The sequence below is a fragment of the Protomyctophum bolini genome (assembly GCF_963924005.1).
Source record: "Protomyctophum bolini genome assembly, chromosome: 7".
NCBI classification, from domain to species: domain Eukaryota; kingdom Metazoa; phylum Chordata; class Actinopteri; order Myctophiformes; family Myctophidae; genus Protomyctophum; species Protomyctophum bolini.
Window position 1 is genome coordinate 38,135,453 of NC_137868.1, and position 15,635 is coordinate 38,151,087.

Below are 15,635 nucleotides of genomic sequence, written 5' to 3' on the forward strand. Positions count from 1 at the left end.
GATATCAGTGAAACTGATCAAAATAGACATTCTTGCATGTTCTCCAATTGTATTTACTGTACATGTAACCATACTAATGACAAAGATGAACTATCAGTCATTTAGCGGTCATTCACTCCCCCTGAAACCCCTGGCCCTCAAGGACCCCTGGGGGTTCCCTGATCATACACGCTGAGAACCACTGCTGTAGGCTATAGTATATTCCAGCAATTCCTGCTATTAAACTTACCCTATGGAACTGCCAGGCTCCAAAGCACAAGTGACTGACAACCGTTTTCACTCAGTAGAAATATCGGTCACTGCAACACTGGACATGTCTGAACTTAGATAACATTGGAATTCTAATACACAAGCCCCACAGAGCAGTACAACACGACAAACATGTGGATCAACAAGTGAAGACATACTGTAACTTAAAAGGCAAAACATCACAAATATAAATACTGTCTCATGTTCTACATAATTACATGGGTTTATAATTAATAAATAACACCACTTCACCTGGGCTTAGTTAGATCCATCTTGTTTCACACAGTCATCTTTGGTTTCTGACAGTTTTCCGCTCTCTCCCTCTCTTTCTGTCTGTCCCCTCCCTCCCTCCCTCCCTCCCTCCCACTCTCTCTCGCTCCCCCTCTCTCTCTCTCTCGCTCACCTGCACCCCTGCCCTTTGCAACTGGCCCAACAAGAACAACTGGATTAGAGAGCCAACAAATCAGTGCTCAGTCCTGGTTAATGTGTTGTAATGTGTTTACCTAGCTGGGTGATAATTGACTACTCAGACGTTGGACGTCAATCAGGCTTATTGATCAGCGAGAACAAACAGGTGATCACTTCAGGAGGAGATACCTTGTGTCGTGTGTGTGCAATTTTCTGGAGTGAGTGCAGTCATTTCAGGTCTGTTGCATAACAGGGCAAAGACATACCGTAGAGGGTCATGTGCAGAGAAAGAACGAGGGCTGATTGACATCAGAGCGGAGACGGTTCGCAGGTACGCAGTTATGGGGAAGTGATTAAGGTCAGTGCCAGTATCCACAGGGCGGAAAGCAAACAGAGATATTGGGTTGGATGAAGAAAGCCAATAAAATAGCAGTACGCCTACGAGAGGGAAAGTGAAGGATGGGGTTAGAGGAGGTGCTGTTTAAGTGATATTGCTACCTGGGAGGGAATGTAGAGAGACAGCATGCCAGAGGATATACAGTACACACACTGTTACAGTACATGCTCATAAACGCACAAATTATTATTCACGGTCAATACACACACACACACACACACACACACCCCTTAAGGCTTAATGAATACCTCGATGCCAGGTTGTGTCTTTTCCTGACAACACTTACAACCGCTTTCAAATATATATAGTATTTATTTATTTAAAAGTTCAAAGTCAAAACAATGAAACTCAATATACAGTACATTACATAACTTTAGTTTGCTCACCAAAATATAATTCTATGTAAATTTTAAAACACATGCTTGTTTTCTGTTTCCGTTTTTCAAATATATATTTCTTTCAGTCATAAATGGAAAAAATAAAAAAGTGCTTAAAAGCAATGATAGAAAACTAAATACAAACACATGCCCTTAAGCTAAAAACCTGTTAGACATTAGATTAGATCTGCAGCCTTCAGGTAAACTTTGGATAATAGTTACAGTATTAGTTTAGTTTATAATCTACAAAATCAGACATTTTAACCAATCACACCTTCATTGACCATATTTACCTAGAGGCCATTTTGCTCTTACATCTACACTTAAGTGCCAAGATTGGAGTAAATGGCAACCCTCTTGAACAAACAATAGTATAATGATGGTCCTTAGATGGAGCGCAAAGAAAACAATTCAGTGCCTCAAAGAAACTAGAATAGCATCCCTAACAAAATGCTACCTAAATAACATTCTTAGCATTTTATGGTAAAGAGGACTTGTGAGTATGGTGCAAGAGCAACTTGGTCACCGTGTGAATGTGGTCAAAGTGTACAACAACCTTTCAGCTGTTGCTGCAAGCCGAGACTGGCATGGTGAAACCCTCTTTGGCTGAGACAGGGTGACTGAGAGACAGGGTGTGTCCCGCTGTCTGCCTCGGAGAATAATGCTAGTATGATGACGCTTTAAGCCATGCTAATGACACTGACTGTGCAAAAACAAGAGCTGGGGTCTGAGCTCTTCCTGGGCGGTGGAGAACACCTGCGCAGGATCGTTCATGCAGTATGAATCTATAAAATACACAAAAACTATACAAAAATCAGTTTGAATTTATAAAAATGTGGCAAGCTATACACGTGGCAAGCAATTTTTTTAAATATTTACTAGATGTATTATTCATTTTAGTCACGTGAGCAATAATTCCCCTAAACTTCTTCTTCCTTAGAAATTATGTTGCAGGTGTGAATACACACACAGGATAAATAATAATAAACTCATATCTTAAAACATGTCTCAAACAATTCTATGGATAAAGTATACAGTATATCTGACAAATGACAATTAAAAAAGACATAGTTTGTTCAACTGGCCTATATTGTTCAGTAACAAAAACAACTACACTGCTGAGACAGCACTGTGGATCAGAAATGCATACACCAGTTTGGCTCATTAAAATAATGTGAACCGTCACCTCCCTGTAGAAGGAACACAGCCTGTCAAACATGGTTGCTGTGTTAATCACAACTATATACTGTATATATCTCCCCCCCATGTTTGTGACTAAATAAGTCTACATTTTTGAAGATCAAGGTGCCCACCTCGATAAAACTAACAATCAAACTATAGTGTTGATGTTGTCACTGGCTTTCCTGGGTCGCTTGTAAAGATGCACTCACAAGCCATTCAACTCGGCAACATTATAGCTCCGCTATCACACTGGTTCCATCACACTTACTTTCTGTCCAAGCATAACCGTTTGAATAATAGACGTTTGACTGCAAAACTAATTATAACTATGTATTTGAAAATATTCACCATGTATGCAAATAGTGCAATAAAATAAAATCTAATCTATTTTCTTTCTTCCGAATTATCAAGACAAATCCACAGTCAATGATCGGATCACGCGCTTTAGCAAAAGATAATTTGAATGATCATTGGAATCATAACCTCAGTAGTTTGATCATGATGCCCAGTGGCTCAGTGTCTGGTGCGCAGGACAAGGGGGGGTGGGGGGGTTGAGGTGTTCTTTGTTGACACTGCTTACAGAACAAACATAATGTTTTCTGGTAACTTTTAGATCTCTGCTCACAGTTTGTAGCACCATGTCCCTCATGTGCTTGAGGCCGTTTGGTAGTTCAATGAATGCAATACTTGGTCTCAAGAGTCCACTGTTCCATTTTCTGCGAGCAGAGTGCTAGTGTGTGACCCGTGTGTGTGTGTGTGTGTGTGTGTGTGTGTGTCGGTTTGAGAGAGAGAGAGAGAGAGAGAGAGAGAGAGAGAGAGAGCAAGCTAGAGAGCGAATCGCCAGCATACGTCAAAAGAAGTCAAACAGTGGAACAGTGATTTCGCCACCTGGATCTCCACTCTTTGTTTTCGTCACGCCACGTCTCGGTGGACAAAGTGTGTGCTACGTGTATCTCTCTCCATGAATGAAGTGTCATTCGGTTGTGTGTTTAACACCTTCAGCCAACCGTGCTTCAAAACTGTCCATTGGTATGTTATGATCGTTATCGTCGGATACCGGAAACGGCGGCACCACACTAGCACCTCGACTTTCTGACCAATCACTGCCCGAACTTTGGCAAGGGAGTGCATTCATTAGTTATCTCCACAATTACGTTATTTTGTTCTTATGACCTCGCCAAACTTTTTTTTAACGCCAAAAAGAGAGATTAGACGTTTACCTGAGGCTGGGACCCAAACTAGTGAAAATAGCAGATCTACAAGCACAAAACACGTTGCTTTGCCTAAGATTTGTTGCTTTGTTTGCTTTAAAAGTAATTTAAACGGTGCACTAACGTACTGTATGCTGCAGCCTTAAGTCAACAGGAATAAGGCAGAAGAAATACAGAGACGGGAAGAAGAAAAGAGTATTAGCAGTAGGCACAGACATTATGTACATGTGTCTGCACGTTTCAAACACGTCCTCTCATTGGCAGCTGTACTTTTTCTCCAGCTCCTGGGCGGCCAGGCCCAGATTCATGTCCTCCAGTTTAGCTAGCAGCTCCTGCAGCCAGGGCTGCTGCTGCTGCTGAACATCACCTCTGCCGACCAAAGCTGCTCCACCCACCCTCAAACCCCTGTCTGCCCACACCTTCAGCATCTGGTAGTGGGCCTCCTTGCTCAGCCGATGGTCAGCCTCCGCCCGCTCGATCTCAATGTCCGGCACGTCCAGTTTACGCGCCAGCTCTTTGACCCGCGCCACGGGCACCAGATGCAGCACCGTGTATATCAACTCAGAGACTGCAGGGGGAGGAGAGTGTTGAGTGAGAGAGAGAGGGAGAGAAAGATGAGAGGGCAGTTCCACACAAAGGGCTGCTGTGAGATCCGACTGTGCACATGCCAGCGGACGGATGGGCACACTTGCGTACACCCATACAGTACAGTACAGTACACAACAAGTGTGCCTATAAATAAACCCAAATATTGGAATGCATTCACAAACATGTACATTACACAGTATAAAATAAATAATACATTACGGTATCGATATATATATATACACCCAAGTATGTATAAATATAGTACACACAAAAGTGATGGGTGACCACCCTTAACACATCTCGCGGGACAATCCCGAAATTGAACCGTCTGTACCTCTTCCCGCACAAACTGAACAATGTCCTGCGAATAACACTACTGTAGCTATTCAACATGAACACATATGCACGTGCAATATTAAGTATTAACATTATCCAGCAATATGTCATTGCATTAATATCATTAATGAACCTTGAAAACATCATTACAGCATTGTGAATTGCATTAACAACGTGAACCCCAGCATGCCTATTCTGGTGGTCAGGGAACATAAGCCTAAAACTGTCCCGCATTTCCCGCCAAACGGGAACACCCGTCTCCCACACACGCACACACGCACGCGCGCACAAGAGTGTGTCGAGTAGTGATGGGGATCCATAATTAACAATAAATACAAACAAGCAAGTAACATACTCTTTGGGATGCAGTCAGGTAGGTTGCTGGGGTCCTGCATGCACACAGAGCTTGGAGGAAATGCCTTGTCGCACACATTGTCTGGATGCTCCTCGAAGCTGTCTATCAGGACCTGGGGGGGGGGGGGGGGGATGGGCACAAAAAGCACATTGCATTTTTATGCACATATTATATTGAATTATCTCAGAATAACGGACAAAACATGCCAAAAAGTTAGCTCCTGGCTTTGGCATACCTCGGTGCAGTCCGCAGAGTCTGGAGTGACGGAGGTGGCGTTCGTGTCGGTCGATATGCTGCTTACGAGCTTCCTGGTAGTCGTGTGTTTAGTCACTTTGTACGTGATGAAGCCGACCACCACCAGTAACACTGTTGTCGCACTGACTCCAATTAGCAAGGCTGTCGAAAAGCTGTTGCCGTCCTCACGGCAACTCGGAGCTTCACGGAAGGAAGGATCAGAAGGAGTCAAAATGGACATGAAATATGATGCAAACAAAGAGAAGCCATGAAGTGAATTTCATTACAGGCCTGTTCAAGTTCCAGTATATCATTACTTATATAGCCTGCCCTACAGTAGTAAAGTAGAAACATTCTACAGAGGGAAGCCTGTACTCTTCCTGCTTATTACTACAATTGCTTTTACTACTACTGTACTATGTACTAATGCCAATAACAAGACAAAAAGTGATAATTTATTGATATTATCTATAATAGAAGTGAGTTTAATGTCGTTTAATGCAATCAGCTGCTGTATCCTAGACCTTACAGGAGGACGCCAAAATGAATAAATAAACAAAGTTATTAACAACCTAACCAATTCTCTTCTGTCCCTTCCCCTGCTTAATTGTGACGTAGTGACGTAGGCATCATAAATGTCATGAACTCACAGTTTGGATCCTTACAGGTGGAAGGATCGACAGATGGACAGAGATGTGTACATTCGGAGGCTGTACAGCTGTGGAGAACATACAGGAGGTTTCAGTTTACTGTTGAGGAAGTAACATGTCCAGAGAGGAAGTATTTGAGACAGAGACTGCACTCTCTCAACAGGATGGCGTGACACATCTAAAGTGCATGTTGTGACAGAAATGGCTACTTGTCAAAATCTAGATTTTGCTATTTAGTCACGCTTATACACTGGCATGTGGACAAAGCTGGAACATTTATTTTCCTTTTTTTTTGGAACATGTCATTTAATCTAGAATGTTTGGACAACTTACTAAACTAATTGTCCCCCAAACTGATTATTCATAATCAATACAACATTTAGGAAAATGATCAGTTTATAATTTCAAGTAAAATAAGGCCTGCTACAGGACTGCTATAGGCTATTATAAATGCAATAAGTTAGTAATCCACACATCCTTAGTGCTCTTACACTACACACTGCACGATATTTGCTGGCGCTCCCCGACAAAACTCCCGATCTGACCCAAGATCGGGCTTTGATCGCCGAGATTTTGCTCGCTGTGTGTGAAAGGCTCTGCGAGAAGATATAGCGCCGATAAAAGTGCTCGCCGACGTCTCCCCTACGTCTTCTGAATATCTAGCAGGTTTGATATTTGGCTCTGTCGCCGACTGGACATCGTACAGTATGAAATGGGTTGCGAGCCCGTCCCGAGAAGTCCTGTATTGAAGCCAATGAGAGCACTTGCCGACACTGTCTGTTATCAGATAATAATATATATAACCTTTATCCCTTGGGTAAATAGTCTATAAAACCAACTCATTTCAATAAAGTTGATAAAACCGCATCGGAACAAACTTTGGACCTCGTGCGCGTTCTCTCTCTCTGTGTGTGTGTGTGTGTGTGTGTGTGTCTCTCTCAGAGAGACTGAGAATCCGTCACCATCAGGGAATGTTCCCTTTTTAATCAATGAAGGGTGGCTCCACTGCCCGTGTTGCGTTGCGTTGCATTGCGTTTTTTGACGCACACGACGGAGATCCAACGTGCCCGGTGGAGCCCCGGTGTTAGTCATCAATGAGACCTCTGTTGGCATCATCCCATGGAAAGATTGAACAAGTTGTGTTGCAAGACATGCAGCTTCAGCTCAACTTCCCCTAAAAAGTACTTCAACAAATTGGCCCAAGCAAGTCAAAGATGTGATGAAAAGCTTCAATTCTATGGGTATATGTGGGCTCTGCCTGTTGGAATGGGTAGCATGTGGGCACATACATAGTTACATTACGGCATCGTGAGTTTGCTCATGACTTTATACTGCGTGTCATTCCCTGCTCCAACCCTACAGTTATATTAAGCAGAACTGTTTTAGACGTCTAATATTTTAATCACTCACAGCTCGCACGGTAGGCATTTGCTTTTGTCTGCGTAGTGGCCGTCCGCACATCTACAAACAGTGTTGTGTTCTTGTGTACCTATGGACAGCAATAATAACACAATGATTATTACAGACTATAAAAACAAGACAAAATATGCCAAGAGTACAATGGTGACATGAAATAAATGAAAAAACTAAATTAATAATGTATGTGAATATACAGTATGCATATTTACAGTAGATACAGCAAATCACAGAAAATTAGGCTAACAAATTAGTCAAATACTAACAAAAAATTAATCGTGAAGGAAGTTTGATCTTTGACAAATAATATTGTTTTTGTCAAAGATCAAATCCAAATCGGTTTGATATTATATCAAACCAATTTGGTTTGGAGTTTTATTATCACTCAGATACTTACAATTCTGTTCTCGTTTCTGTCCCACTCCACACTCAGTACATCCGAGACACTGAAATGTCTCAGAGTCTATTTTATCTTTGTAAAAGCCATTTTTGCAGCGACAGACAGTATCTTTGACCGTGGTACATTTCGATTCCTCCTCCTTATCATCTCTATCTGTAGGGGAGGAGAATGAGAGAAGCCATTACTATTACTACTAATTACAATGACAACAAAAGAGGACAAAATGTGTATTTCATTTGTGATAGACGATCGCTGCTTGATAACAATTTACCTTTGCATTTCGTGCAGCTTCTGCAGTTGGGAGAGTAGTTTATGAATGCATTGTATGATTTCCCTTTTTCACAGGGCTCACATGTGCTTTGACGGCCGTCTCCTTCACACTCTTTCGTTAGTTTATATCCTGTAAAGCAGCAGTTGAATAGTTAGACCTCACAGAATCTCTCCAATAGTCACATCTCAAATGTATTTAGAAGTAATGCATTTAAGCAGGGTTTTACTTAAGTGCAGACTAGAGGTGGACGGTAATTCTGGGTTCACGGGGTCTCTTGGTAATGCTATGGTTTATCAATTGCTGGATAAAGATCCAGTGTGATATGATTTCATGGGATCTATAATTCCAATGTGCATCTCCCCTGGGTCAGCACAAGAAGGGCTGTGATGATAACTCTTATGACTAGAGGCTGTGATTGTACATTTCCCTCAGGCATGGGTGCTGTTCAGTAGCCGCCTATTGCATCCAGTTACAGTAGAGGGGTTACATTACATGCAGGTATGCGTGTTGATTTGGAAGATTTAGCATTTTACATCAACTTTTCAGTGTAGTCTATGTGAAATTAAGCATTTGGATATTGCCAAGTTCAATGATGAAATGTGCAACTTAAAATTGAGATTTGCATGATTTTACACATTTCATTGTGCAACCAAAATCATTCCATTTGTAAAAGATACTAATCCGTGTTGATAAAGTGCATGCTTGCATACATACTAATATAAATAATTTGTGCTGCTTGTGGAGATGTGGACAGCAACATGCAGTAGAATACATCACAGTACCTTGATGGCACTTGTTGCAACAGATCCCATTGTCAGTCTTAAAATGCGGAGGATTGCAGGTCTTCTCTAAAGGTTGTGATGTATGTGTGCCAGATGCAAGGATTAACATGCACTGCAGAACAAACAGACAGAAATACCAGCAATGAGAATTTATAACCATTCATCATCCAGTGAGGACACTGAATGTCCTGCTTGAGTGTTAACCTAAAATAATATCAGAATTTTATTTATTTTTTTTACCAAATAGAAGTGTGGATCTCACCAAGAAAGCCAATGCGTCAATAGGGCACTTTTTCTTCCATTTCCCTCGAGTGCCAATTCCATCCATCCTCTTGACAGCCGTCAGTCAAGCCATCTGAACACCCCTGCAAGTGTTTTGTGGTGGTTAAATACGAATAATCAAGCTAGTATTTTAATCACATATTGACACACAGTTGGCAAGTTTTTTGTGTGCCGTTGCAAAAACGTATGAAGCATTTCAACCCTGATTGTTGCCAAGTGTGCAAGTTCAAGAATGTTTGCTTGCCAGGAAGTGTATGCACTCACACAGCATAAATCTGATTGACCAATGTTTATTCAGGTGTTTTGTTAACAGCTGAACTGAGCTGAGCTATACATGTTGTATTACATTGCAGATGCTCATGTCCATTTCCACAACGTCTAAAAAAAAATCAGCAATCATATGCTGCAGCGGACAGCGGTCACAACCTTTTCAACTTTTTACATTGTATTTTGTAACCATGTTTTGTTGCTGCAAGACAACTTATATCAAAGTAGTAGTGTATATACTGTAACGTTTTAAAATAGTGCTTATAGCGAAATGTATTGTAGAGCATCAAATTCTCAAAGTCGCCACTACAGCCACTCAATCATGCGATCATAAGTATTTGGTTTCGGTTCCCACATCAAGCATAACGCCCGGGCCGGGGCTCACCAGGCTGACTGCCTGACTGATATGAATCCGTCCCCACAATAATAACACGCGAGGTTTACCACCATCACCTTTAACTTGATCGCCGCGATATGTTGTTTGGCACAATATAACAATCTTAAATCACAGTTTGACGTGGTTTTACAAAAGAGACAGAGAGTGTTAGTTACCTACCGTGTTGTTTCCTGTGACTTGGCTGCCGACTCTCCGGGAGAGGAGGCGGTCGCATACGGGAAATGGCTGGGCGCGTCACGCCTTCATTTCAAGGAAATTCTCTAGTAGGCCTATATGATATTATTAGTGTGACGTAACATTGGGGTCTATTATGATAAACCACAGCAAGCCACATGTAAGCACAGGTAAGATCAGGTATAAGCGGGCATCTTCTGACTCAGTGGTTTAAGAGAGGTTTAAAAGACATATGACTCAGTCAGGCCTGCCTCTCACACTAGGACACGTTTCAAAGATTTTTCGAACACTTCAGGTCTCACGTGATCTAAATTAGATCATCTAATTTAGATTTTGACCGACAATATTATTCATTTTGAAACAATTATTCCCAATCATGTTCGAGTCCGACATATTCATATTCATATAGCCTATCGGTAAATGCACTGCCGCCCATCCATCACTCAAGTTATTTTTTACTGCTGTTTATTAACACCATGCTGAAAACACTGTGCTGTAAAACACCGTAGAACTGACATACAAAAACAAGACAACAAGCAAAACATTAACTTGGACGTATAATACATGACTTTCACAATAAGGCTTAGGCTACAAACAAACAATACTGACCACTTCGCCTGCTTGCACATGAATGGGGGGGTCGACTTGGAACCTTCAGTCTTTCTTGAAAAACCTTTTTGTTTTCTCTTCTTTTCTCTATTTTACTTTACTTAATTTCGTGTACTTAACTTTACTTTCTTCTGCTTTACATTTTATAGTTCACTTTACTTTGCTTGCTTTCTTCCTTCTGCACATCTCACTCTCTCATGTGATCTGCACAGTGCACTCTCCTTCAATGTAATGAGACTTCTGCCCTCTCTCACAGGTGAAACCAAAAAGCTTAATTAGCAGAACACAGACGCAACAAAGACACATAATTGAGAACCCTCAACACATAGAACACACTTTAGAGCGCCCCCAAAAGGACAAATACAGAAAAATGAAAACCTTGACATGGCTGCAATAACATATGCACATTGCATTGCCATTCCCTTTCAAATGTTTTTTAAACAAGTCCCAAAACAAACAAAAACTATTATTTAACAGCATTTATCTGCTGTTATGTTTAGAGTAGACTTGTGCTTAGAATATGTGTTCCAATTTTAGGTACCATAATCACAAAGAAAAATTGTTGATTATACCACATGCAGTAGCCAGTAGGTCGATATTATGGTAATTGTGTGCAAATAAATAAAGTAAATGTAATTCAGCAGAGCATAGACAAGTACTTCCTCAGGAAACCACATGCACTCTTCCTTTTAATTGGCTGGTTCACTCACACACACACACACACACACACACACACACACACACACACACACACACACACACACACACACACACACACACAGTGACTGGCCTAACCAGACTGCAGCTGTTTTTTTTACCCTGGAGACAGGACGCCATCTAGAGCTTGCGTTTTGTCATGTGTTCAGTTGGAATGTAAATCCTCTTTTTGTCCTTTAAAACAGTTTACTGATTTTCCTTTTTTAACACCAAATGTAAAGGATATTAAGCTATAAAACTGTAATTAGTGGTAATTAGCTAAATTAGGACCAGCAAATCTGCCCAGAACTATTGTCATGTTTTTCAAGCTTAGTGGTGGGATCGACGTTTCCTGTTTCAGATGAACATTGTAGGCTATTGCTCTCTGGAGGGGAGGGGATTAAAAACATGACTTGAAATGAAAGGTAAAGCATTCTAGCCTGGAAGAACATTCAGAAAGCTAGTCCTATTCACTGCACAATCAATTCTAATTAATCAGAGTGAAGTCATCATTTTTCCTGTTAAGGATTTTGATGTTAATCTAAATGTGCAACTTGCGAGTAGTGCTTATGGTCACCGGTGTATCGTTGAAACTATCGCTGAAAAGAGCGGCATGGCATAATTAATCCAAGTCAGAATTGTATTCATATCGTGAGCCCCCAGTCATCCGTGTACACTGTGAATGCTTCCTGTACAGGCCTCACAGGAAGGGTTGTTGTAGCTGAGGTCCCTTAGCTGCTGCTACTGAATGTGGCTCTCCGGAGTCTCCACCACACGCTGAGGTTTGAGCTGCCTTCCTCGGAAATGTGTGACCACAGCATGGTGGACTGCTGGAGAGTGACAGTGAACTGGTTCTAACCGTCTCTCTCACGCACGTGCGTGTGCACGCACGCATACACACCGGGCCAAATTAGCCATTGGGCCGGTGGGGCCGTGGCCCATGGGCCCTTGGCTCTCAGGGGCCCTTCGGAGAAACTGGACCGGGCAGTACTGGGTTTGAGGCCCTGACAAGGGCCTCCTGGCTGGGGCCCTTCATTGGCCGTTGATTGTGTTAAATGTACGTTAAAAAGATGAAAAACGAAAAAAGACACTATGGGGGGCCCAGGCGCCCTTGCCAGGGTTAATCCGCACGCACACACGCACACGCACACGCACACAGAGAATATGAACATTATTATCTCCAACTATCTCCTGGTTCTCTTATACTTACTTAATCCTCTTTATTTTCCGTGTGTAATATATGGCTGTGACCATCTGCTTCCATCTGGTCCTATTCTGTGCAGTATGTTGTGCCTCAACCCCATGTTATGTTTGTCATCTTCAGTTCTGAGGTCGTAGTTCTTCGCCAGGTTGTTTTTGGCCTCCCTTGTTTCAGGTTGTTTTTGGCCTCCCTCATTTCCTATTTCCAGTTGGGGTCCATCTCAATCATAGACTGTAAAAAATATGGACAAAGCGTCCCGCGGGTCTAACGTGAACGTAAAATGAAGCCTGTCAGTCCTTGCAATGGAAGTCGCCATCTTTCTAGATCCGTTTTGGCCCAGTTCAGGCCAGCTGGCCCATTGGCTGGCCCAGACAACGAGGCGGGACTTCCCCCTTCTTCTTCGTTGGTTTTTATTTTGACTCGAGTGGGTGGGGGATCCCGTTCATAGACTGTAACGGTAGCCACGCCCCTCAGAACATGCGCGACTTTATGGTAATTTTTCTAATAAATGGGACCATAATTTTCCAAAAAGAATATTATGACATTAGAAATGAGACTTTAAACTAGTGACTGGAAGCAAAAAGTATTCATGACCATGTTTATTAAGGTAATACAGTCTAGGTGAAGTTGGGCCCAAATACATGGACTTCTATGGGGCTATGGGTTTTTTTGAGCCCAATGAGAGCGCCACAACAGGCCATTATATGAACTTTCATTTCCTTAGTGGCTTCACAAAATATCCGTCTGACTGCCCCCCTGATCTCAATGCTACTTTAGGAATGCAGTTCATGGTCCAAGGACATGTCCGAGCCATCTGAGCTGTCTGTGTTTTATTTTCAGGACCACATTGTGACAAGTTTGTCTTTTTGTACAAGTCCTCGAGTACTTTTCTGACATGACATGACCTGCCTTGTGCGGTAAAGCTGAGTGTGGGTGCACCATAGAGTTATAAAAGGATAGAGACCGAACCGGATCCCCCCCCCCCCCATTCATTTCAGTGGAAGTTGCTCAGTGGCGTTTTGAAGCACCTGGAAGAACGGTCTATACTTCCGGTTGCACTTCCACTTCCACATTTGACCACCAAACTTTGGTGGTCAAATGCGGAAGTGCAACCGAGCGCTCAATGTTAAACCCCAGTGGCACGGGGATTCCTAAATCCACGGGTCTGCCTGCAGTTCACGCTCTAACCACTAGGGCCAAGTGCTTCAACATTGGAGAGCCTCCCTGGGGTCTTGGGGTGCACGAACACACACACACACACACACACACACCCACACACACACTCTGGTTATAAATATTCTTATCCGGTTCTCTTAACACATCATAATTTCCACTGAGATGAAAGAAGCACATCTAGGCCTGTTTTATCTAAACTTCAAATAATCCATCTGATTGACTGGTATAATATTACTGGTAGATCTCTCAGCAGGTGACAGTATACAGCTACTGTACAATTACAACAGATGGTAGATGTTTTCAGGTGGTCAGGACTCCAGGCGCCTTTAGATAGACAAAATAAAGTAAACACTGACATGCAGTCAGTTCTATCGCCAGGTTGTTTTTGGCCTGCCTTGTTTCCTGTTTCCAGTTGGGGTCCATCTCAATGTTACATGCTTAAGCAATTATTTAGACTAGAAAGAAAGAAAGATATACAGTGTACTGTACACACACACGTCCCATTAGTTGTCAGAGATTTGCATGCAATGACCAATGCAGCACTGAATACTGATGCTATCTAACTATAAATGCACCAAGTCTCTGTACGTCTGGACCTGATCTGGTCTGTTCTGTCATCACAATGTTGTTCTAACATCTGCATAGACTCCATATGTGGGCATGCCTGACAAAGAACTTCATATATGGGCATAAAAGAGTCACAGAAAGGAGAGTGAAGATCCGCACACCGTTTTAAAAGCTCCCAAATAATTTATTGACAACAGAGCGGAAAACAATAAATTATTTGGGAGCTTTTAAAAACGGTGTCGATCTCCTCTCTCCTTTCTTAGTTACTTTTTTGGATCCTGCACCTGTTACACATGTGTGGGGCATTAATTTCCAACTTGCATCGTTCCAAGTAGGGCAGTGACCAACAGGCACCGCTGTAGTCTATCTAGCTATCTAGTCTCTATCTAGCTATAAATATGTGTACGGCTTTAATGCACGTACCTCGAGAAGCGAGTACTTCTCCCACAGGGAGAAGTACTTTTCACAAAGGACACAATAAAGCCCCATTTGTAAACAATGTTAAATACGTATAAATATACTGTAGAACATAACAGTTCTAACTGGCCCTTTAGTTGAATGGTTCATGCAGCTTATTGGGATCTGGGTTCGTCCCACGGAATGGGTTGACTACTTAAAAGTTTCACACTATTCTAAGACTATAGTAAATATTCTTATTGCGAATGCAGTGAGCACTTACTATGAGACCTAGCAGCTCATGTCTGTGTGTCCGTCCGTGTGTCTGTGTGTCACGCTTTTGTGCCCATACTGTAAATGGAGCTGAGTGATTTGTTTGTGATTGATGCAACACACTCCATATTTGGACGTATAGCTGCTTTGGGGACTCCTTATATGGTTATGGCTAAATTAAAAACGTAACTTAAAAATAACTTAACTTAAATATGTACGAGCTGCGTTCGCTTCCCGCGTTTGCACGTCTTACTGGTATGGAACCTACAGTATATCTGCAGCTCGTTTGTACACATTAAATGATCAATTGCTTGTGTAGAGAAATTGGCATTTGTTTGAGTTCCATAACAAAGGTAAAATAGCCTACGTAGCCGTCAGTGCCCCCAGTAGCTTACATTACACTCAGATCAACATGCATAAACATTACTGCACGTCGACTTCTCAAGCAACTAAACGAATCACCATGACAACATGCTCCCATGCAGCAAGGGTTGACACCATATTATGGGCAGTGGTGGAACGTAACTACAGTAAGTTCATTTAGTAGAAAGTACAATTTTGAGATACTGTACCATTGCTTTATTTGAGTATTTCCATTTGTATCAGTTGTATTTCTACTTCACCACACTTCAGATGAAAATATTTTGTACATTTATTTGAAAACATACATCACGAACCTCTCTATATAAAGTACCGAGACGGGATGGCACTACTTTGCTTTGAACGGACCTGGTGAGTGTC

General features: G+C 42.0%; 1 protein-coding gene across 2 annotated transcripts; it reads right to left on the reverse strand.

The window, feature by feature from the left end:
- Positions 1–1,346: 1,346 nt before the first annotated feature.
- On the reverse strand, positions 1,347–10,052 carry tnfrsf1a (tumor necrosis factor receptor superfamily, member 1a). 2 transcript variants are annotated; one of them, XM_080767214.1, is made up of 10 exons: positions 9,962–10,052; positions 9,119–9,221; positions 8,857–8,968; positions 8,075–8,203; positions 7,801–7,956; positions 7,398–7,476; positions 5,988–6,055; positions 5,339–5,538; positions 5,104–5,215; positions 1,347–4,392 (listed from the first exon to the last, which is right to left on the reverse strand). In XM_080767214.1, the coding sequence occupies exons 2-10, from the start codon at positions 9,182–9,184 to the stop codon at positions 4,079–4,081; spliced, it is 1,236 nt and encodes a 411-aa protein (XP_080623340.1). In that variant the 5' UTR covers positions 9,185–9,221; positions 9,962–10,052; the 3' UTR covers positions 1,347–4,078. The 2 variants fall into 2 exon arrangements, with proteins under 2 accessions (XP_080623340.1, XP_080623341.1); XM_080767215.1 differs by having other exon boundaries at positions 9,958–9,984.
- Positions 10,053–15,635: the final 5,583 nt, after the last annotated feature.

What these genes read in the sequence shown, in the direction of transcription:
- tnfrsf1a (XM_080767214.1), bottom strand. Translation starts at nt 9,184, where the DNA reads ATGGATGGAATTGGCACTCGAGGGAAATGGAAGAAAAAGTGCCCTATT. An exon ending in TTGACGCATTGGCTTTCTTG is followed by an intron (nt 8,969 to 9,118) that starts GTGAGATCCACA and finishes TTTGTTCTGCAG; the next exon opens with TGCATGTTAATCCTTGCATC. An exon ending in AAATGCCTACCGTGCGAGCT is followed by an intron (nt 6,056 to 7,397) that starts GTGAGTGATTAA and finishes TGTTCTCCACAG; the next exon opens with CTGTACAGCCTCCGAATGTA.